The following is a 22,517-nucleotide window of genomic DNA, read 5'->3' on the forward strand; positions in this document are numbered from 1 at the left end:
TAATATTCTGTGTCTCAAATGAGATTTAAATATTAAATTAAATCCCAGGTGTCATCAACTCATCAGTTTTTTCTCAACTCAACTCAACTCACAGAGACAAGTTCACAAGCAGCTCAGAGTTTTTAGTTTCTCAGCTGACACAACAACTCAACATGGAAATAAAGAAAGTCCTGTTTATTATATGAAGCAATAGATGATGTGTTTATTTACTCATTTATTTTAACCAGATTACATTTTTTGTTTTTATTTGAAGAGGAAAAACAGTAAAGTAACACAAATGAGGTGAAATGATGAAGAGCTGCTCGGTCTCATTAAAGAAGAAAACACTAAACAACAGCAGTTTTTATGTCTTTAATATTAAGAAGAAAGATCTAAACACATTAACCTTTAATCTCATATTGTCCTGTTCTTTATCCCAAATATGAGAAGAGCAGGTCTCGGTTTGGTTCAACAAGTATTTATTAAGAAGTAATGAAAAGGTATGAAAAGTTACAGCAAAGCAATGGGCACCCAAAGCACAACTTGATAACTTGATTGGTCAATAATGAAGGGGAGTCCTTATTGATGGTGCGCAGGCATAGCTCCACCTTCTTGGCACTGGAATCAGGAAATGGTGAGGAGCCTTATCAGACCTCTTATCAAACCCTAACCAAACTAAAATACTTTACAACTGCCCCTCATTTCACATTTCTCAACCATGTCTGTGAGGAGGTCGCCACCTAGTGTCCAGCCTTTGGTTTTACATCTCAGTGTAGATCTTCACCTCTTTAATGAAAATGTCTTCAAGCTGCAGAACAAAGCACATTGGTGAACAGGAAGGTGACGAAGAGGATGGTGGTGTGGTAAAGTCTTCTGAAGGAGATTTCCACATAAAGTTGAAGTCAAGTATCAACCCAACGTGACGTCACAGGCTGGTTGGTGAGCTGCTGCTCTGAAGCCTCACTTTGACTTTTTGTTCAGCGCCATCTTGGTTTTTTGAAACCAGAAGTAACCATATTTGGAGGACCAGAGGGTGGAGCCTGACTGAGAGCTCGATGACACGCCCCCCTGAAACCATTGGACGCTGCTAGATGTCAATCATAAAGTGGTGTCACATCTGGTGTTAACATCCGTCTGCTGATCACACAGCACATGAAGTAACTGAGTGTTGGTTTGATTCCAGAGTTCATGAGGCTCATTTAAACATCATGGAGAATCACATTGTACGGCTCAGTCCCAGGAGACGCTCACAGTCAGGACTCAGTGTGAAAGTGAAGATCTGGATTCATGATCCAACACCGTCCATTATTAACTGAATACATGATCCTAAGTTTGTTATCTACACTACCTACTTCTATTGCTGATAGTCTTGTATCAATACTGTTCATATTCCATTTCTATTTCTTATTGTTCATATCTTATTTATTTACATAATCCACTTTAAATATGCAAATACTAATAATGCACTTTTACTGCTTTATGCACTTCTGGTTCGATGCTAAACTGCATTTCGTTGTCTCTGTACTTGTACTCTGTGCAATGACAATAAAGTTGAATCTAATCTAATCTAAAATCTAAGTTTGTTAGCTACATCATAACCATCACAATAAAACATGAACTGTGAACCATTTCATCTTCATGGGTATGAACTGGACTTTAAACTGGGTGGTTTCAAGATTGAACTGGTTCAACAGGGAAGAGGAGCATAAGAACAGGGAAGTGTCATACTCCATTTTCACCTGGACGAGCAGAAGGAAGGAAAGTGAGCAGGTGAGTGTGAACACAACTTTCTGAAAGTTTCACTGTCTCACTCTCACACCTGCTGTTAACATCCGTCTGCTGATCACATGACTCTAAGTTTTGTCATCTGTTCCCAGAGACAGATGTGAACAGCAGGTCTGGAACAAAGAGCCTTCAAGGGACTAATTAACAGAGTTAACTCACAGTTTAACTTTTTATCTTCATCTGTTCATCAAGTGTTTATTAACACAACGTGTTTTCACAATCATACGTTACAGCAGTGGTTATCAACCAGTCGAGAGTCTTCACTGTGGATCCCAGTAAAGCTCTGGACTCACAGGCTGAGGTGTGAGGAACATCGACCTGCAGAGCCAGGTACACACACACACACACACACACACACACACACACACACACACACACACACACACACACACACACACACACACACACACATACACACACACACACACACACACACACACATATAACTTGATACTGGTTTTGTGTGTGTTTTAAAGTGAATATAAAGTTGGAGAGCTTGTGTTTGACCTTCATTTGGGCACAAAGCCATAGAACTGAGTGGAGATACAGAGTGCTGCTTCAAGCTGCTGACTGATGTGCTCTCAGTGTTACTCTCTATAAAGTTCTGTAATTCATTTCCAGCCTTTATGACATTAACATGATACTAGATTTTGACTTTCCTTCTCTTAGTGGCCGGGGGTTGAAGGACACATGAACTTTTACAAGCTTGTATTAATTAATTAATGTAGTTGATTAATCTGAGGGTAGATTAGGAAATGCTCAAGTTGCAACAATTCTTTTTTATTGAACGTTTGTTTATGGCTATGCAGGTTTATTGGTGGATTTACAAATGACATAAACCAATATTACATGAAAGGGAACTTTATTATTGAACTTGTACAATAGTACACCTCCATACCCTTAATGGCTGGTGCCCTAAAAAATATATTCATATTATTATTTAAATAATTAAGATCCATTTATTCATCCCAAACACATGCACAGACATGCAAAGGCACACTCATGCAGGTAGGGAAATTTAATCTCTGCTTTTTACCCATCTGGTGCAGGACACACAGAGCAGTGAACGACCATGTACGGCGCTCGGGAGCAGATGTTGGGGGAGTAAGGTGCCTTGCTCAGGGGCACTAGACAGGGTAGGGAGACTCTTGGATTTTTGGACAGATCAATCCAGGTTCGTCTTTTGTTGTCTCTCCATAGAGTCGAACCAGAGATGAACAATGTACTCAATGAAATGTTTGAAACTGGCTGAATAAATCAAGAGAGAGAGAGAGAGAGAGAGAGAGAGAGAGAGAGAGAGAGAGAGCCTATTGTCCTTCACCTGAAGTTTTTTTACTTTCAATGTAACTACAGCCTTCCAGAGGTTTCTGATGTGATCACTGTATTTCCTTGTATATAAGTACTCCTGTGTACACAAATAAATGCCAGTACTATAAACTATGAAGCCCTGCATCTATTTCACAATTAAAAACATTTAAAAAAATATATTAATTGATTCAGTCGACAGAAAAACTGGAGTGCTTTTATTTGGAAATGGGTAGGCTACAGGAAGTGTTGACAATATTTTTGTGACTTTTTCAACAGATAAACATTAAAACTGGTGTGAAAGGGCATTTCACTGTGTCCTGCTGTAAACTGAGTGCAGAACCAGAAGGAAATAGACCAGACCTTGAATATCTAGAAGAGCAGCGTGGCCTGAACCACAACTGAGCCGCAGCCGGTGCAACATGGACGAGGACATTTCAGAGCAAGTTGGACCCTCACACACAAAGTAAGAGACCTGCTACAAACATGTGAACCTCCAAACTGAATCCTCACAGAATGAACCAGTGAATGATGTGTTCTGAATAAAAACATGTTTGTGTTTGCAGAGGTCAGGACCACAGACTGAGAGCAGAGTCTCCAGGGTCCAGCTGTCTGTCTCTGAAGAGTGACTTTTCCAAAGAACTTACTCAAGACTTCAGTAATGAACCTGGACCCTCACACACAGAGTAAGAGACTGTTTCTACTGGGACCTGCTCTGAAGAGGATCTAGTTTCCTCTAGTGTGGCCCCTGCATTAGGACACAGCTTCATTGAAGTTGGTGACTAATCTCTCAGAATCACTCAAAGAGCTCAGACCTATGGAGGACCATACATGACTTAAGTATAAATACATTTTTTTATAAATGTATAAATAAATAAAAAAGTAAAAGAATAAAATAAATTATAAAAAAATAAAAAAATAAAAAATGAAATTAATTAATTAATACAGAAATAAATAAATAAATACGTTATTAACAACAGAAATGTCTAAATAAATGTCTTAAATATATTTGCACATTTATTTATTCCCTGATTTATATTATTTATTTTTCGATTTCAGTGTTCTTATGCTAATGAGAAAGGCGGGCCTGACCACAGTCTCATGCAGGATTGGTCAGAGGAGTGTAATGATCCATCCCTACTACTTCTGCCTCTCAATGCTGACTGGTGTCCAGTAGCTGTTTGCAGCATTGAGCCAGTTCACACTTAAAATGAACTAGTTCAAGTTCAGAGGGTTAGTTAAGGTTATTTTTTATTGGGATGATTTAGTGTGAGCGTCACGTCTGGTGTTCTAATGAGCACATGAGCGAGCTGAGAGGAGGAGGAAACAGAAACTCCAGCTCGGTACAAACCACCTGCAGCTTCTGCTCTGCCCATGAAGCAGCTGAGCTCTGAGCAGATGTGACCAGAGAAACTCTGTGTTATCACTGTTTCCACTGTTCTACAAAGTCACTAACCGAGGATGAGCTCAAGTCTCAGTCACTGCTTGTGTCTCTGAGCGAGTGTGTGGGGGTGTGGGGAGCGGAGCCCCGGGGCCTTTGTGTGTGTGTAGCTCAGTTGACCAATCCTCCTCGAGACTGAGGTTATTAAGTTTAAGACATTGATTCATTTAATTCTGCATTTATTTCCACATTTATTCCAACTTTTATTTATTTCCACATTTATTTATTTTTCGATATCAGTGTCCTTATGCTAATGAGAAAGGCGGGCCAAACAACACCAGTCAGCATTGAGAGGCAGAAGTAGTAGGGCTGGATCATTACACTCCTGTGACCAATCCTGCATGAGAATGTGGTTAGGCCCGCCTTCTCATTAGCATAAGGACACTGAAATCGAAAAATAAATAAATCAGGGAATAAATAAATGTGCAAATAAATTTAAGACATTTATTTAGACATTTCTGTTGTTATTAACGTATTTATTTATTTATTTCTGTATTAATTTATAAATTTCCTTTTTTATTTATTTACTTATTTATTTATACATTTATTTATCTATTTATTTATACTTAAGTCATGTATGGCCACATACAGACCTCAACCAAGAACCAACACGCTCCTCATGAAACCACTTTGAAATCCACTGGAGACTCAGTTTAATTAGGATCTGCACCAAATTCCACACACTGATAAACATCAGTCCTCTGAACATGTCTGTGAAAGAGGCCCCCCCCCCCCCCGATCTGCTTCAAAGACCATAACCTTCCACCAAGTTGACTGGTAATCTGTCATTTTTTATAATCCCACGAACGAACCAACCCATACACAAACATACTGGGTGAAAACAAAACCTCCTTGACAGAAGTAATGACAACCTGTGACTGTGACATGTGACTTATCAGGAAATGTCTTCACAGGGAGAGGAAGAGGAGTCATGTTTCTGAGGAGGAGCAGTCGTCCTGCTGTGCTTCGTGTCAGGACGTCCTGAAGGATCCAGTCTCCACCAGCTGTGGACACTGGTTCTGCAGACAGTGCATCACCTCATACTGGGACCAGTCTGGTTCTTCAGGAGACTCCTCCTGTCCCCAGTGTGGACAAAGATCCAGAAGAGGAGCTGGAGGTCAGACAGCCGGTCAGAGCAGCACTGTACATGTGTCTGCTGATGTCTTCACTTCTGACATCAGCACATGTGGTTTTATTTTGTTCCTTCATACAGCATCAACATTTAACATCGTTAGAAAAGCACAAAGTTAAAAAGCTTTTATTTTCTGTAGTTTTTCTGTATCTGATGAAAACAATCAGCAGATTCTCAGATTCTCTGTCTCTCACATTGTTTCTTGTCTTTCAGCAGATCGTGGTCTGCAGGAGGTTTCAGATGAACATAAGCTCAGTCTGAGGAGGAGATGTGAACATGTGACTGAAGGAAGTGATGAAACAGGAAGTAGAACCCTCCTCAACAGGATCTACACTGAGCTTTTCATCACAGCGGGACAGAGTGAAGAGGTTAATACTCAACATGAGGTGAGGCAGCTTGAGACGGCTTCCAAGAAGAAGATCCTCCAGGACACTCCCATCAAGGTCCACGACATCTTTAAAGCCTCCACTGACCAGCAGAGCAGCATCAGAGTCGTCCTGACCAATGGCGTCGCTGGCGTTGGAAAAACCTTCTCGGTGCAGAAGTTCACTCTGGACTGGGCAGAGGGTTTAGAGAACCAGGATGTGGGTCTGCTGGCTGTGCTTTCGTTCAGGGAGCTGAACCTGGTGAAGGACCAGCAGCACAGTCTTCTCACGCTGCTCCATGTTTTCCATCCAGCGTTACAGAAGCTCACGGCAGAGACGCTCGCTGTCTGTAAACCTTTGTTCATCTTTGACGGCCTGGATGAAAGCAGACCTTCTCTGGACTTCAACCACAGGGAGCTTGTGTCTGAGGTCACACAGAGGTCATCAGTCAACGTGCTGCTGACAAACCTCATCCGGGGGAATCTGCTTCCCTCGGCTCTCGTCTGGATAACCTCCAGACCTGCGGCGGCCAATCAGATCCCTCCTTCATGTGTTGACAGGGTCACAGAAGTACGAGGCTTCACTGAGGCCCAGAAGGAGGAGTACTTCAGGAGGAGATTCAGTGATGAAGAGCTCTGCAGCAGAATCATCTCACACATCAAGACGTCCAGGAGCCTCCACATCATGTGTCAAATCCCAGTCTTCTGCTGGATCAGTGCTACAGTTCTGGAGCACATGTTGACCACAGACCAGAGAGTAGAGCTGCCCAAGACCCTGACTGACCTGTACTCACACTTCCTGCTGGTTCAGACAAAGAGGAAGAACAACAAGTACGGTGAGGGACATGAGACGACTCCACAGCAGCTGAAGGAGGCTGACAAGGACGTTCTCCTGAAGTTGGGGAAGCTGGCGCTCAAACATCTTAGGAAAGGAAACATCATGTTCTACCAAGAAGACCTGGAGCAGTGTGGTCTTAATGTCCCAGAGGCCTCGGTGTACTCAGGAGTTTGTACTGAGATCTTCAGAAGAGAATGTGTGATCTTCCAGAAATCAGTCTACTGCTTTGTTCATCTGAGCGTTCAGGAGTTTCTGGCTGCAGTCTACATGTTCCACTTTTACACACACACAGAAGAACTCAACAACTTCTGGGGAACAGATGGGGACACAGAGAGTACCTCCTCCCTGGATGACCTCCTGAAGAGAACCATGGAGAAATCCCTCACCAGTACAAATGGTCATCTGGACCTGTTTGTTCGCTTCCTTCACGGCCTCAGTCTGAAGTCCAACCAGAGAGTCTTAGGAGGCCTGCTGGGTCGGACAGAGAACAATCCAGAGATCCTCCAGAGAGTCATCAACAACCTGAAGGAGATGCAGAGTGATGACATTTCTCCTGACAGAAGCATCAACATCTTCCACTGTCTGACTGAGATGAACGACCACTCAGTTCATCAGCAGATGCAACAGTTCCTGACTTCAGAGAACAAATCAAAGGAGAAACTCTCTGTGATCCACTGCTCAGCTCTGGCCTACATGCTGCAGATTTCAGAGGAGGTTCTGGATGAGTTGGACCTGAAGAAGTTCAACACATCAGACCAGGGTCGACGGAGACTGATCCCAGCTGTGAGGAACTGCAGGAAGGCTCGGTGAGTCCAGAAAATAACATGTTCAATCAGTGGAGACGAGACGTTCTTCACATACACTCAGTGTTAAATGATTCTCATTGTGTTGGGCAGCATGGTGTTGCAGTGCTCAACACTGTTAGTGCAGCCTTTCTGTGAGGAGGATGTTCTCCTGGTGTCTGCAGGGTTTTCTCTGGGTTCTCAAGCTTCCTTCACAAACCATAAGACATGGAGATCGAAGTTAGGTTGAAGAAATGTGTGAGTGTGTGTGCGCCCGTGTATGTTTATGTGTCTGTGTGTGTGTTTGTGTCTCAACAAAAGAAAAGAGTACATTTTTATTAAATCACATTTAAAATAACTTTTTTAATTGATCTGCATTCATATTCAAACATTCTCCTGACTGTTTGTTGAGACCTGTTCAGCTCTAGTGATAGAAGGGACCAGTCGGCCTGTGAACGTCTCGGCCTGAAGAGGATGAATCACAACCAGACTCGGACATGATGGCTTCTGACATTGGTCAGAAATTACCTGAGCTGTTGTGGAAAAGTCAAATAACCACGACTCCTCCACAAAGATGGAAACATCATGAAGTCGAGGAGAAATGTGACAGAAAATCCACAAAGTCCGACTCCACTGTCGGAAGGAATTGTGGGTCGGCATTTCCTCCTTTTCTTCCATGAAGTATGTTCCCTCTCCTAAAGGAGATAAGTTGGAAGCTGTGAAGCTCATCCCCTTATCATTTTGAGAAATCAAACTTCAGCTCAGTTAAAGAGACGATTCGGCTGCAGCCTGATTTCAGTCGGATGGAGCCCTTTCCTGTGTGAAAGTTTCAAACTCAGCTGCACAAAACTGATTCTTATCCACACTCTAAATGATTCATAATTTTTCAATAAGTGTAGCTGATCATTTGAATCATGCTTAGTTTGTAAATCACGATCAATTCAAACAGAACGTGTATTAGACGAGGGGATGGAGATGGTGTCCGACAGGTGGACGTGAGACAGACAGAACATGTGAGACAACATGTGAGCTGGACTTGAGACCATGTGGCCGCTCGCCAAACAGCTTAGAGAGGGCGAGAGAGATGACGAGAGGGGGAGGAGAGAGAGAGATGATGTGTTTGAAGGGAATAAAGATTAAAGACGAAACGATTTAGAGACAAATGATAGTGATGGAATATACAAGACTTAACGATAGAGGGAGAAGTTTTAAAAAAGAAAGAGAGAGAGAGAGAGAGTAAAGTTACATCAGAGATACTTTATCATTATCAAGGAATTTTCAAAATGAGTTTTAATCAGTGAAGAACTATTTTAAACCAAAACAAAGTTAAAGTTTAACTGTAATTTCATCATAGTTTGTTGGCTGCAACACAAAGACCTGAACATGTGGTGTGTGTGTGTGTGTGTGTGTGTGTGTGTTTGTGTGTGTGTGTGTGTGTGTGTGTGTGTGTGTGTGTGTGTGTGTGTGTGTGTGTGTAAAGTAATAAAGTTATCATTGTTCTCATGTACATATGAGAACAACTAGATCAGATGTGGAGAGTGAAATCCAATTTGATCACTGTGCTGGAGTTTGAGGATTCAGACATACAACCATGTGGGGTGCATATAAAGTATATATCTGAACAGCTAGCACAGAGTGAGGACGTGATCACTGATGAGAATCACTGACTGTTCAATTAAAATGAAGAAGCAGGAAATATAGTTTATTCTTCTTTCTTGTCAAACTAGAGTTCCCACCCTGCGTTTGTCCTCCACCAACACCCAGTGCAGTGTCCGTCACTCCAGGTTCCTGACATGTTGACTTCACAATAATATTAGGTCACTGTAACCTTTGACCTTTGACCACTGAAATTGAATCAGTTTATCTTTGGGTCTAAATGTGAAGAAATCCCCTAAAGAGAGACTTGATATATCATGTTCAAGAGGCCATGAACATGTTCTGTGACCTTGACCTTTGACCACCTGAATCTAATGAGTTCCTCTGACTGAATGAACGCTTGAACCAAATCTGAAACTATTCTCTTGAGGAGTTTTTAACTAAAAGGTGATTTACCAGGATGAAGGTCAAATTATCACATTTTGTATGAATGTTGTGTTTTCTGATTTTATTCTCACAGATTTGATATTTTCTTTAATACAGACTCGGTGGGTGTTTCCTCTCAGAGACTCATTATGAAGTCGTGGCCTCAGCTCTGAAGTCAGACCCCTCACATCTGAGAGAACTGGATCTGAGCTTCAACAAGCTGCAGGATTCAGGAGTGAAGCTGCTGTGTTCTGGACTGGAGAGTCCAAACTGTCGACTGGAGACTCTGAGGTCCTTAAATCCTTCTTCACTTTTCAGACTTTCTTTCTTATTTGGTCATTATTTATTTAAATTGTCTCAGTTCTGCTCTGCTCACTGTCCCTCAGTCATCTGTCACTCACCCAGCCTGTCAGTCACGTCCACCTCATCAACTCCATTCACCTGCACTCACCTGCTCCTGATCACTAAGAAAGTGTCAGTAAATAACATGTGGACTGAGGCCGAGCACTCGTCCTCCTCAGGTTTTCAAAATAAGACACATTCTTATTGAAACACTTTGGACAGTTGATAAGTATAGAAACAAACAGGAAGTGACATCAGGAGCCATCCCTACTTTAAACAGTGTTTAATTACACAAACCTGCTCAGTGACCAACACACAGAGAAGAAGCTGATGAATGAAACAATGGTCCAACATGTCTGATATTTATCTTCAGGTCACAGACTGGACTGAGGTCAGCAGCATGTTTAGAGTCTGTGTTGACATGATGACGATCCACAACAACAGGAGGACACATTCTTATATTCATATTTCATTATTCAGGTTGTGGAACTGCAGTCTGTCTGAGATCAGCTGTTCTTCTCTGGCTTCAGCTCTGAGGTCAAACCCCTCTCATCTGAGACAACTGGATCTGACTGACAACAACCTGCAGGACTCAGGAGTGAAGGAGCTGTGTGGTTTTCTACAGAGTCCAACCTGTCGACTGGAGTCACTGTGGTCAGACATCATGTTTTAATGTTAAAGGTTCAGTCTAAAGAATTTAATTCTAAAGTTTGTAAATTTACAGTATTTAAATATAAAGTATTTAAATATAAAGCAGTTCAATATTAAGTATATAACTATAAATGTTTCATTCAATAGTAAAGAAAAGAACAACTGGTCCAATTCAGATGAAACTAGTGAAAACATATCTAGGATTGTTTTCTCTTCAGTTTCTAACAATGGATCCTTTCACCTGAATCCTTCACACTGGAGCTATAAGGTCAATGGTCAGAAAATGTGTTCCTTACAGTGAACACTGATACTGAGCTGAGAGATGTTTGTAGAATGAGTGCTGAGGACAGAGTCAGGCTCAATGTGAAACAGTTCAATGCTGGACAATGTGTACATGTAATTAACAAGTTTCTGTGGAAGCGAACCAGGACTTATCCCTGTGGATCTGTGGACTGACCACATGACAGCATGCTACTTGGTGTTCTGGGACTGGGCTCAGGGTCCAGAGTCTGAGTTGATTATATTTGATTCCTTTTATTTTTAGGACCAATTTCTTCAACCCTGTTTCTTCCACTTTGGGTTCATTTCCAACATGAAACCCTTCCTCTGGTTTCAGGACTTACACAGTGTCGTCCATGCCTTTATCTTTTCACCACTAGATCTCTTTCCCGCCCTGTACACACGTGTTCCTCAGGCTCCCTGCACCACTTTCAACTGGTCAAACTGCTGCTCAGATCATTGCCTCTTCAAGAAAACACATATCTCCATGATAACCATGGTTTTGTTAAAAGGGATATATTATGAAAATTCCCCTTTTGTAGTGCTTCTACACTCAAACAGGTCAATCTGAGGAGGGCTGTTTTAGACAGGGTAAAAAGGTGCTGTTTTAAATGATCCTTGTGGTATTTTGACCAAAATATGTTACAGACAATTCATTAAAACCCCACGGATCAACTTGTGGTATAATGGGCATACCATGGGTCCTTTAAGTTATGTTAAGTGACAGGTTAACTGTGAAGGAGTTAGTGACGTCTCCAGGTGTCGTACATATGAACGTAGTCCACTTGTTCACATGTACGACTCCTGAACTTGTCCAGCAAGATATTTAGTGACATCTAGTGGTGAAGTTACATATTACAAACAACCCTCATCGCCCAAAGCTCTGGAATCTCCTCGTGTTTCCAAATTGACGTTTTCGTCTTCTACTTGTGGTTTCAGGACTTACACAGGGTCGTCCATGCCTTTATCTTTATCTCTTCTTCATCCTGAGATATTTGTGTTATTACAGTTTCACGTTTGTCACGTGTTAGAAACCTCATCAACACGTCCACTCGCTCTCTGTGAATCCTCTGGACATTCACCTGCTCTATTCTCACATGGACTCACTCAGGAACTTTATAAGGAGGCTGTAGGAAAAGTTCCAGAAAATGTCCAGAACAAATTGACTCTGACTTCAGGTCTGAAAACAGAGTCAGTGTTGTTTTGTCAAGTCTTTTATTTGAACACATGAACTCAGTTTAATTTACAGTTAAGTTGTATTCTTTATCCAGGTTGTTTCACTGCAGACTGTCAGAGATCAGCTGTTCTTCTCTGGCTTCAGCTCTGAGGTCAAATCCCTCTTATCTGAGAAAACTGGATCTGACTAACAACAACGTGCAAGACTCAGGAGTGAAGGAGCTGTGTGATTTTCTACAGAGTCCAACCTGTCAACTGGAGTATCTGAGGTAATTTCACTGATTGACTTTCATATCTATAAAACAGCATTTATACACAATTGATCTCATTTAATTCTAATTTAACATAATTCCTCTTCATACTTAACTTGAATTAATTAATTAATTAATCTGTGACATTATAAATATTCAGCTACTTGTTAAAACATTGAGTTTAGTTCTGGATTTCCTGAACTGATCTGCAGGACAGAGACCGGGTCAAAATAATCTGTTTGTAATGAATCAGAACTCGTTTTTAGTCCAACATGTCTGATTTCATAAATTTTCTCCATATTATGAGTCTTTGCTGACATGAATATGTGTCTGTTACTTTCACACATGAACTCATTTTAATTTACAGTAAAGTTTTATTCTTTATCCAGGATGGAGGACTGCAGTCTGTCAGAGATCAGCTGTTCTTCTCTGGCTTCAGCTCTGAAGTCAAACCCCTCTCTTCTGAGAGAACTGAATCTGAGAAACAATGACCTGCCGGACTCAGGAGTGAAGGAGCTGCTTGATCTACAGCAGAGTCCAACCTGTCGACTGGAGACTCTGAGGTCAGTAGATGTTGGAGTCAGTCCACTCTGCTTTCTTCACTATTTTACTAAACACAGTCAGTATCACAGATCCAGGGTCTGTGCTACCAAGCAGGATTTGGGGTTATCAGGTTAACTTCAGGTTTAGTTTTTTCAGTTCTACGAAGCTCGTCCATTTCTTAACGAGGTAAATCACCATGGTAACTTCTGATGAACAGCTAATCAATAACATCAATAACAATCAACATAAACTTGGGCTACAACTGAAGAGGGAAGATGACAAAGTAATGAAGAATATGTCACAAATGATAATCATACAATATCACACAAAAAATTGAGGCCTACTTAAGTGTAACCTCATGATCACCAGCAGCAAATCCCACCTACTGCTAGTGTTGGGGGCGGGGGGGGGGGGGGGGGGGGGGGTGAGTAGTACTTCTGTGTGTGTGTGTCTTAGAGCTCTCCTAAGAAATTGTTCCTCAACCAGCGAACGTGGTTATTTTTCTTATTACAAAGTATTTGTTTTTCGCTCTTTTGTTATATTTAATATTTTCATTATTAATTCTGCCCATTTGGGCCTTCTTTTTGGGAAAATAAAAACTCCCATCATACAAACTACATCTCCAAAACCTCCTGAGAGTTTTTCTACCTAGCTCAACCGCTCTTCTACATCTACCTTTAACATGCTTGCACAGGGTAAAACTACTGGCAACTTCTAGCCCGAAGCCGGTTTCAAGGTTCCCCTCATCACCATTATATTATTTTAGACATATTTTTCTTATTTTAGATATTTAGCTGGATCTCAGAAAGATCTCCTGGACATGTTGAAGTGTCTCCGTAGTTCAGGCCTCAGTGTTTCCTCAGTGAAGCTGTGAGAGGACAATGATAACAGACATCAGGATTGGACAGAAACACAGAGAGACAGCAGTCGGCCAATCAGACGAGCCACAAGCTGCTTGGGATCATGTGATTGAGTTGATGTGAAAACGACAGTTGTTGTTGTTTTCATGTAAACAGGAAGTGAAGCTGGACGACAGCTGACAGCCTCACACGAGGAACAGAGACATCTTCATCTGATCTGAGAAAGTTTGTCCTCTCACTTCATCCGTGAAGAACTGATCAGGTGGATCTTTGTCACAGCTATGAGATCAGTGGGACTGAAGCCGCTCTCCTCATCACATGGTAATCAGGAGCTCTTTATACGGAGCAGAACCTCTGCTGAGGTCCATCTGTCTCATCTGGTCCCAGTTTGTCAGAAGCAGATGTTCTAAAACACAACAGTGAAACATGGCTTCACCTGTAACAGCAGTAAATCCACCTCTCAGGTGTCCACTCTGCACTTTGACATGCAGAGGACACACACTGAGCTCTTAGCGTGTTCATTCCAACACGTGAACATGAAGCAGAGAGGAAGCTGCTCCACCTCTGAACAGGACTGAAGTCCCTGCTGCTCTTTCTACTGGATGAGCTGCATCACTGACTCACAGCTGATGAAGTGAGTCTCTGTGACACTGATGTCTTCTTCTCTCAACAGCTGGGGGGCATCTTGGCGAAGCTGAGTGTGAAGAGGACAGTGTGTGTGGACGGAGGCTGAGCTGTGTCCTGAGGATCCAGAGGATGAAGCAGCAGCAGCTTGTGTGTAGTCTCCAATCTACACAACCCCTAATCTGCATGTGTTTGTGAGATGAAGCCGGAGCACCTGGAGAAAACACGGGGAGAACATGCAGACTCCACACAGGAAGAACCCATCTGGATCAGATTCAAACCTGTCGAGAAGGCTGGGATATGTGATTTTGTAATACCTTATATTGTGATATATGATGTTGCGATATATGATGATGATGGCTTTACCTGGGCCATATGATTGGCCCTATTGTATTTCGAAGGATTTGTATTTCCCTTTTAGGGCTTTCTCAGGGACTAGTTTTAATTATTTCTATAAATGATACATTGTGATATTAACCAGCTAAAGATGTAACATCCTTTTTCCTGATGCTGCTGGTGAGTTAAATAGAGAAATACTGTCCTCACCTGGAGACATTGTGGTATTGCACGGTACCACGGTTCCCATGGCAAAGGCAGGAAAATAGTAAAACACATAATCTAAACAGCTAAATCTGGTCCTCCATTAAATATAATTAAAAGTAATTGCCCAACATGAGAGATAAAGTTTTATTTTCCATTAAACCTATGCTAACAACTAAATGCTACTGGTTAAATTACTTTACCAGTGCTGCTATATTATACACCAGTTTGCCAGTAGTGAATTGCTAAGCACTTTGTCTCACTCAATGTGGCTGGGTGATGCAGGTATTTTAATAGATAAACCTTTTGTTATAAAGGTCACATTGCTATCTGAGTGCTCAGCTGCTATGCTGAAACCCCTGTGTTTGTGTTTGTCTGTCACTAAGATGATAAACAGGGGACAAAAGGAACACAACTTCATTGTTGAATCTTTTTTTATTGTTTAACTGAAAATAAATTGGAAACAATCTGATTAAAAATGGTGGACTATAGCTATACTGGAGATACTTGTGTGTCTCAGTGTACGATAATTGTGTTTCTGGTGTCGACTGAATATGAGACCAATGCAATAATCCATAACCAAATTAAAACTGGATTATTTTTTTCCACTAAACAGCAGGGTCTAGTCATACCCCAGGAAAGACACCGCCATGTCTCTCTCCTCGATCAGCTCGGCTGCTGTGGCGTCCATCCTCGATCGGGAAAAATCATTGATGGCCAGGCCGTCCACAATCGTCCAGTTCTTGTCCTAAAGCAAATACAAAGTGTTACACTCACAAACAATCCTCTACACTCTCCAAACACAAACATTTTAATTAATTTAATGCCTCCCCCTTTGAAAATCTTGTTTTTGCCAACCTCCAGTGGTTTAACTGCTCATCATGCTGCTGTGTGCAGGTGAACTCACGCACCTTGTGACATTGCGGTTAGACGTGGCTACAGGTGAATTGACCACACCCACAAAGTCATAACACCGAATGTGGTCACAGGTGAAACTTTCAGCCAAAGAGATCAATGGCTTTTGGTCGGCTGTTATTCTTTGCACTTTAAATTTACATATTCACACTAATTTACACTTTTAAGTTGTTCATTGTTGTACATATAGAGAATAACATGATGAATGTGAGTAACCCTAAACTGTGATGACAAACATGTGAAGAAACAACTTATTGATTCCCTGCTGTGGCCAGAAATCTACTAGCTGTAATCAAACCACAAGTTTAGAGCAGTCTCACCTTGATCTGGATTGGGAATGAATAGATGAGGTCTGCTGGGACTCCATATGAGTTTCCAGAGGAGTACACGCCCATAGAGGTGAACTCGTCCTAAAATACAGAGCTAGATTTACTGGTTAAACCGGAAGAGCTTAGGCCAAATGTTATCTGTCAGAAACGAAGGCTTGATCAACATGAGAAGTACAAACATCATCCAAAAAACTAACAGCAGATTCACCTGTAACACAAGATCTAACTGCCTGTGGTGCTCACAGAGAAACTTATAACCACACTGAGGTTATACTATGACAATTAAATTGTGAAGAAATGAAGGGTATAGTACAGTCTATCGATAGTTTACAATAGCTAGGGATGTCACGAGAACCAATACTTACGATACCTTTCGATAATAAAATAACAAAACACAGACGATGCCCATTTTTTTGAAGCACCGTAAGAACCGTGAGCGCCAGTCAGTTTTCATATGTTGAACGTGACTTTCAATCACGTTCAACATATGAAAACTGATTCGTTAAATTCACCGTTCGCGAAAAATATGCGCAACACTGCACAGGGTTGAAGAGCCGCATACGCTCCGGAGCCGCAGGTTGCCGACCTTAGCTCCGGAGGATGACGTGAAGCGTTTTTTTACCGTGGTATCGAAATTGGCATTGAGAATCATGTAATTTGACTGGTATTGGCACAGACTACTGAATTTTTGGTATCGTGACACCCCTAGCAATAGCCATATTTTGCCTGAATACCGCAACAGGCAAACATACCAATGTTAGAACAACAGTATATATATGAACATGGTGTTTACCTGGGGGGTGCCTGACCAGATGTCTCTCATGTGGTCACAGATGGCCTTGGCAGCAGACATAGCACTGGACAGCTTCCTGCACTTGGCAGTGCCTCTCTGCTTCACTGTCTGAAACACACGGTGAAGAAATAAGCAAATGGGTTAGCTCGAGTTGTGCAGCTAGTTTCCATGTTAATTTTAATAATAGTGATAATCAGCTCACAGCTATGAAATCTCCTTTGAGCCAGGCATCATCCTTGACGGCATCGAAGCAGGCGAGCTCACTACCGGAGATGTTGACTAGGCAGTGGTGCACATCTGGGTACTGGGTGGACGAGTGGTTGCCCCAGATGATTATATTCTTGACATTGGTAGCAGGAACACCACAGCGAATTGCCACCTAGAGGAAGGAGAGGATATTCAGAAATGGAGGTAAAAACATTAAAGGGGACATATTATGCCCATTTCACCACAGTTGATATGGCTCCTTGGGGTCTTAATGAAATGTCTGTAACATTTTTTGGTCAAAATACCACAAGGGTCATTTAAAACAGCACCTTTTTACCCTGTCTAAAACAGCCTTCCTCAGATTGAACTGTTTTGAGTGCCCCGCCCCCCCCTCTCACCGCCCCGCCCCGCCCCCGACACACACACACACACACTCACACACACACACAGACACACAAAGACACACAGACACACACGCACACACATCTTAAATCTCCACTTAGCATATTTAAGGTTGTTAAAATCATTTGAAGTCACTGTCCAAACATATATTTCTGTATCCGTTTGTTGTGTTTCTTCATTGAGGATACAATTTTCAAACTACTACACCTTCTGATAAAGATGTACATTATTTAAATACATGCATTAGATATGTGTGTATACACTATAATTGTATCTGTTTTATTTATACAGGGCATATATTCTGAGCGCACACACACGCACACACATCCAGTTTCACGTCTTAAATCTCCCCTTAGCATATGCCATGTAGACCGACTATGACGTCAATTCTGGTCGTATTCCCATTCGACGCACTCTATCGTGTAGTTTTTGGACGGTTGACATGCCAGATATCCACATTAACGTGTAGAAGCACTACAAAAGTGGATTTTTCATAATATGTCCCCTTTAAGGCTGACAAAGTGCAACTCAGGGACACTGAAACTCACCCGAGAGCGAGCCCTGTTGTGGTCCAGACGGGTGAGACAGGAGAAGTTCTCTTTGGGGATGGAGGGAGCAGACATGGCTGCAATCAGACAGTTGGTGTTTCCTACAACCAGCACCTGCAAATATATAAGCTAACACTTAATAATGCATCACCCTTAGAAAGTAAACATACTCTTGTATGTGTCCTTTGCCAATATTAGCATGTGTTATTACCTTGGCAGTCTTCTTGGCATACTTCTCCAGGGCAGCTCCCTGGCTCTTGAAGATGGCCACGTTGGCCTTGAGTAAGTCTTTCCTCTCCATGCCCTCCCTCCTGGGCATTGAACCGACCAAGATGGCAGCGTCCAGGTCCTTGAAGGCCACTCTCTCCTTGTCAGTGGGAATAATCTCTTCAGAAGGAGAATTTAAAGGAAATTACTGGCTTTTTTACAAACAGCATTTTATTAATGATATTTTCCAACAAAAATGTATGCTTTAATATACGTCATCGGTCTGAGGTTCAGATTCAGTTATTTTCATTAGTGTGCTCTTCAACTTTTGAGAATATTGAAGTTTCAGATAAAAGTTAAGTGAATAAATGTGTTCATACACTTTTTGAAATCACTTGCACTGAGGGGTTTTTGTCAAGGCCGAATATTTGAAAGGTAGGAGTCGGCAACCTCCGAAAAAGCAAGGAGCGGAGAAACCGTCTCTGGCGATGTCAGCATAAGCGTTGGCTCGCCTGCATTTCTCCTGCTCTGACAGGAGCTTGCAGTAAGGACACTTGGCTCCAAACCAAGCCGGTGTGCTCTGGACCAAGGTACTCACAGTGGGCATTTAGTTCGGACAATAGGACGTAGCCGGTCTGACAGACCGGGCACAAGCGGATGGAAGAATTCTTCGCGGAAGAAGTCATCATGGAAGTTGTTTCGTGCTTGCTCATGGTACGCTGAAGAAAAAGGAGAACCTATCACCCGGTCTCAGCCCAATATATACGAGTTGATACTAGGGGTGGGGCCAACAGTAGGTGGGCGAGGACTAAAGTTTTCAGTGCTGCACATTTTTGCGAGGGATGAACCGACTTGCGATAGCCTTAAGGGCGAAGCCAATATGATATAGAACTGTGTTTGCTGTGTAGCAGTCAGCAATCATTAATTTTACCCTGTGGGTATTAAGCATTCATATATGTGAAGCACTTTTTTGTACTTCTGTGTTTCAGCTGGTTCTTTGAACAACCCTTCAGCATTTAGACACTACAGGCAGCTGAAAGGTTTGAGGAAGTCGTTCTACACAACACATGCCAACAGGACGGAACATGTCGAAGGCAGAGAAGTGTTTGAGGGCGGTGTGGCCTAGGGGGTAGAGTGGTGGTTCTCCAACAAGAAGATTATCGGTTCAAACCCCACTTGTCCCCATCTGCATGCTGAAGGGTCCTTGGTAAGATACTGAACCCTAAATGGCCCCTCATAAATGTTGAGTGTAATAATTATAAGTCGCTTTGGAAAAAAAGCGTCAGCCAAATGACATGTAATGTAATGTTTATCATGGAACGGCAATATAAACTGAATCTTTAGATTAACAGCTTCTAAAATAACCAAACTGTGACATTAAAAGCACAGTTTACATTTTTAAGGAAAATTTGATGCCAGTACATCAATAAGAATAAAACAATATGTCAGGTTATCCCCTTATGTCGATTATCTGTTGCACCCTTTAAAGTGGTTACCTCTCAGTAAGGAGAGGGCACAGTCCTGTAGCTCCATGACAACGCCATCCAGGACTGGTAACATTGGAGTTATGTCCAAAAGGAGCAAGGTGATTGGCTGGGAGAGGGAGAGAAGGAAGCAGGTAGTGGGAAGAATGGTATGAGATAAGTGAAACATGAGGAACCAAATTAAAAGTCAGTATCCTCCACGTGCCTTGTGACACGGCCTAATGGGATGAGGACGTTGAGTGTGTTACATGAGCAAGAGAAAGCTGTTTCTCACCTGATCTTTGCCAAAGACATCTCCCTTGGCAATGTTGAACAACAGGGAATAGGCAATCTGCCCAGCAGCGCCGGTCACCAGGACTCTAATGGAATCAGACTGTAAGACACAAGAAGAGAGACAAATCCTGTTAGCTTTTTGGTTTTCAGTGGCAGGACAGGTATGAATGTGACAGTTTGATTGTCAACAAAATATATATGTCAGACATAAAACAAGTTGTGTCGTGTGTATCTTTAGCATCAAGGAAAGGACGAGGTGGCAAATTCCATAAAGTTAGTGGAGATGTATCAAATAATTAAGAGGGTTTGAAGAGCTTGTTGGAATATGATGATGGGTTTTGTTTTCTTAAACCTATCAGCGGTACCCCATCTTTTTGGCAGGGAGCACAACGTGGACTGTTGGCTTGTGTTCGTCAACTTGGTTTTCCTACGTGGTTCGCCTCATTTTCCAGTTCTGATATGCGGTGGAAAAACCTTCTAACTAGTAATTTGAGACCCGAAGGTGGAACAGAAACGGTCGAAGAACTAGATTGGGCGGACAGGTGTCAACCTTTACGTCAGAATCCTGTCACTGCGGCAAAACTGTTGGATTTTCGATGGCATTGTTTATGAGGGAGGTTTTGATGTCTCCATTTAATCCTATTGGTGAGATAACTGATTATTACTAACGTGTGTTCCAAGGTCCCCATCTGAAGAAACGTTTATATCTCGTAGCGTTGGTGCAGGTGATGGTGAAAAACCTTGCACTTGTAAGGTGGACGGAGAAAATAGTTTGTTATTTTCTCAAATAGGTTGTCTCAGCAGTTGTGAACCCGACTCTTATTATTTATCATTTTAAACTCTGGTTTGTTCAGCAGAATACGAAATTTGGGAAATAGGGTCCCGATGTATCTTGACCAGACGCATAAAAAAGTATAATGGTGTATTGTGGACAGGAAGGCCGCCATTTTGATTTAGTGGCCATTTTACACATTTTTACTTTGACGAACTTGACCCAGGGCTGATTGTTCAACACAAATGGGCTGGGCGTCTATTCGTGTCTACAGGATTTAGTAAAGCAAGTTAAAAAATAGATTGTCTGCCCTCCACTTCATAACTATTACATAACAGAAACCAGCATAAACTTTATAAACCATTTTCACCACTAACTTTAACACTTCACCAACCAGCTCTCACTCAACAGCTCAAAGGCAAGTAAAGAACAACTTTGAATGAAAACGACATTAAAACACATTGGAGTCATACTAGTTGGTTACGTCATGCAGCGAGCCAGACCTGCTGACAGGATAAGACAGGAAATAGAGGCAACAGTTATTTCAAGCATTGCTTGTGCTGTATACTCACCTGTATAACCATTGTAGACATCTCAATGTATACACATGGCATCTATAGAACAAAACCTCAATGTTAGATTCTGTGAGCATAAATACATGTCTTCATGTTTGACTTCTGTTGAGAGCAAGAAAGACAAGCTTATGATTTGATTTCTGGAAGAGGTAAATGAACACAGCAGAGCATATATTTATCCTATAAGCAAATATTCTCGGCCCGAACACCGAACAGTGAGCGGCCCTATTGATATTGTAAGGATTGTTATTATATTGATAAAAACATTCAGGCAAAAGAAGGGGGCTTCTTGAGGGGTTCAAAATGATCAAATCGTTACCAAAGTTTGCAGAAAATTTTAAAGTGGTGAAAATGTACGTGTTCTGGAGCAATTTCAAATGGACGTGGCAAAATGGCTCAACAGTGCCCCCTTGAACACAGCTCCTGAGTTCAAATTGACGGATCTTCAAGAAAAATGTATACACAGGTGTATCATGTTCAGACGCACAAAAAAGTCCTGAGGAGCATTATGAAAAACACAACAGGAAGCCCGCCATTTTAGATTAGAGGCCATTTTTCACATTGTTCCAGGGCTTTCATCAGATCAACTTCAAAATGAGACTAGGACTGTGAAGCAGCAGTGTGCAGGCCTGAGCACATTTGAACTCTGCTCTGTGTTGCACGCTTCACTTCCTGTGTCCCTCACGCAATGCTAAATAGCCCATTAATCACGCATTACGGTCCACGCTATCAAGTGAAGACCACGCGGTGAACACTTTATGTAAATTGAATGGAAGTTGTAAAAAGACTTACTTATTTCTGGCAGTAGGTGGTGCTATCAGGATTTACAGACTGATAGATCTGTTCAGGTCAAAACACGCATCTTGTTTTTTCTTCAGATCATATAAATCGTTCACATTTGCAACAGTTTAAGACATCAAAGGAATCTTTGACCACGGACAATGACATTAAAGCAAACTGACCACGAAGAATTATTTCATTAATGAATCCTTTGAAGTGCTCTTTTATAAAAAAGCCTGGACAGTCTTCTTGGAATACTTTTCCAGGGCGCCTCCCTGGCTGTAGAAGATGGCCAAGTCTTTCCTCTCCATGGTAAAG

At 41.9% G+C, this 22,517-nt stretch overlaps 2 protein-coding genes across 6 annotated transcripts; one reads left to right on the plus strand and one right to left on the minus strand.

Annotated features, from left to right (window-relative positions):
• The first annotated feature begins 1,690 nt into the window (after positions 1–1,690).
• LOC133966182 (NACHT, LRR and PYD domains-containing protein 12-like) lies at positions 1,691–15,405 on the plus strand. 5 transcript variants are annotated; one of them, XM_062400973.1, is made up of 12 exons: positions 1,694–1,749; positions 1,998–2,094; positions 2,814–2,900; positions 3,349–3,535; positions 3,636–3,755; positions 5,425–5,627; positions 5,856–7,650; positions 9,766–9,939; positions 10,471–10,644; positions 12,192–12,365; positions 12,737–12,910; positions 14,424–15,405. In XM_062400973.1, the coding sequence occupies exons 4-12, from the start codon at positions 3,492–3,494 to the stop codon at positions 14,446–14,448; spliced, it is 2,883 nt and encodes a 960-aa protein (XP_062256957.1). In that variant the 5' UTR covers positions 1,694–1,749; positions 1,998–2,094; positions 2,814–2,900; positions 3,349–3,491; the 3' UTR covers positions 14,449–15,405. The 5 variants fall into 5 exon arrangements, 4 of the variants coding, with proteins under 4 accessions (XP_062256961.1, XP_062256957.1, XP_062256959.1 ...); XM_062400975.1 differs by having other exon boundaries at positions 5,859–7,650; XR_009923927.1 differs by lacking the exon at positions 14,424–15,405 and having other exon boundaries at positions 1,691–1,749; positions 12,242–12,365; positions 12,737–12,876.
• Positions 15,406–15,474: 69 nt separating this feature from the next.
• LOC133966206 (malate dehydrogenase, cytoplasmic-like) lies at positions 15,475–18,491 on the minus strand. Its single transcript, XM_062401008.1, has 6 exons — positions 18,320–18,491; positions 18,109–18,222; positions 17,154–17,330; positions 16,952–17,059; positions 16,150–16,239; positions 15,475–15,662 (listed from the first exon to the last, which is right to left on the minus strand). The coding sequence occupies exons 1-6, from the start codon at positions 18,425–18,427 to the stop codon at positions 15,537–15,539; spliced, it is 723 nt and encodes a 240-aa protein (XP_062256992.1). The 5' UTR covers positions 18,428–18,491; the 3' UTR covers positions 15,475–15,536.
• Between the last annotated feature and the right edge of the window lie 4,026 nt (positions 18,492–22,517).

Source organism: Platichthys flesus, chromosome 12, assembly GCF_949316205.1.
Source record: "Platichthys flesus chromosome 12, fPlaFle2.1, whole genome shotgun sequence".
Classification (NCBI taxonomy): Eukaryota; Metazoa; Chordata; class Actinopteri; order Pleuronectiformes; family Pleuronectidae; genus Platichthys; species Platichthys flesus.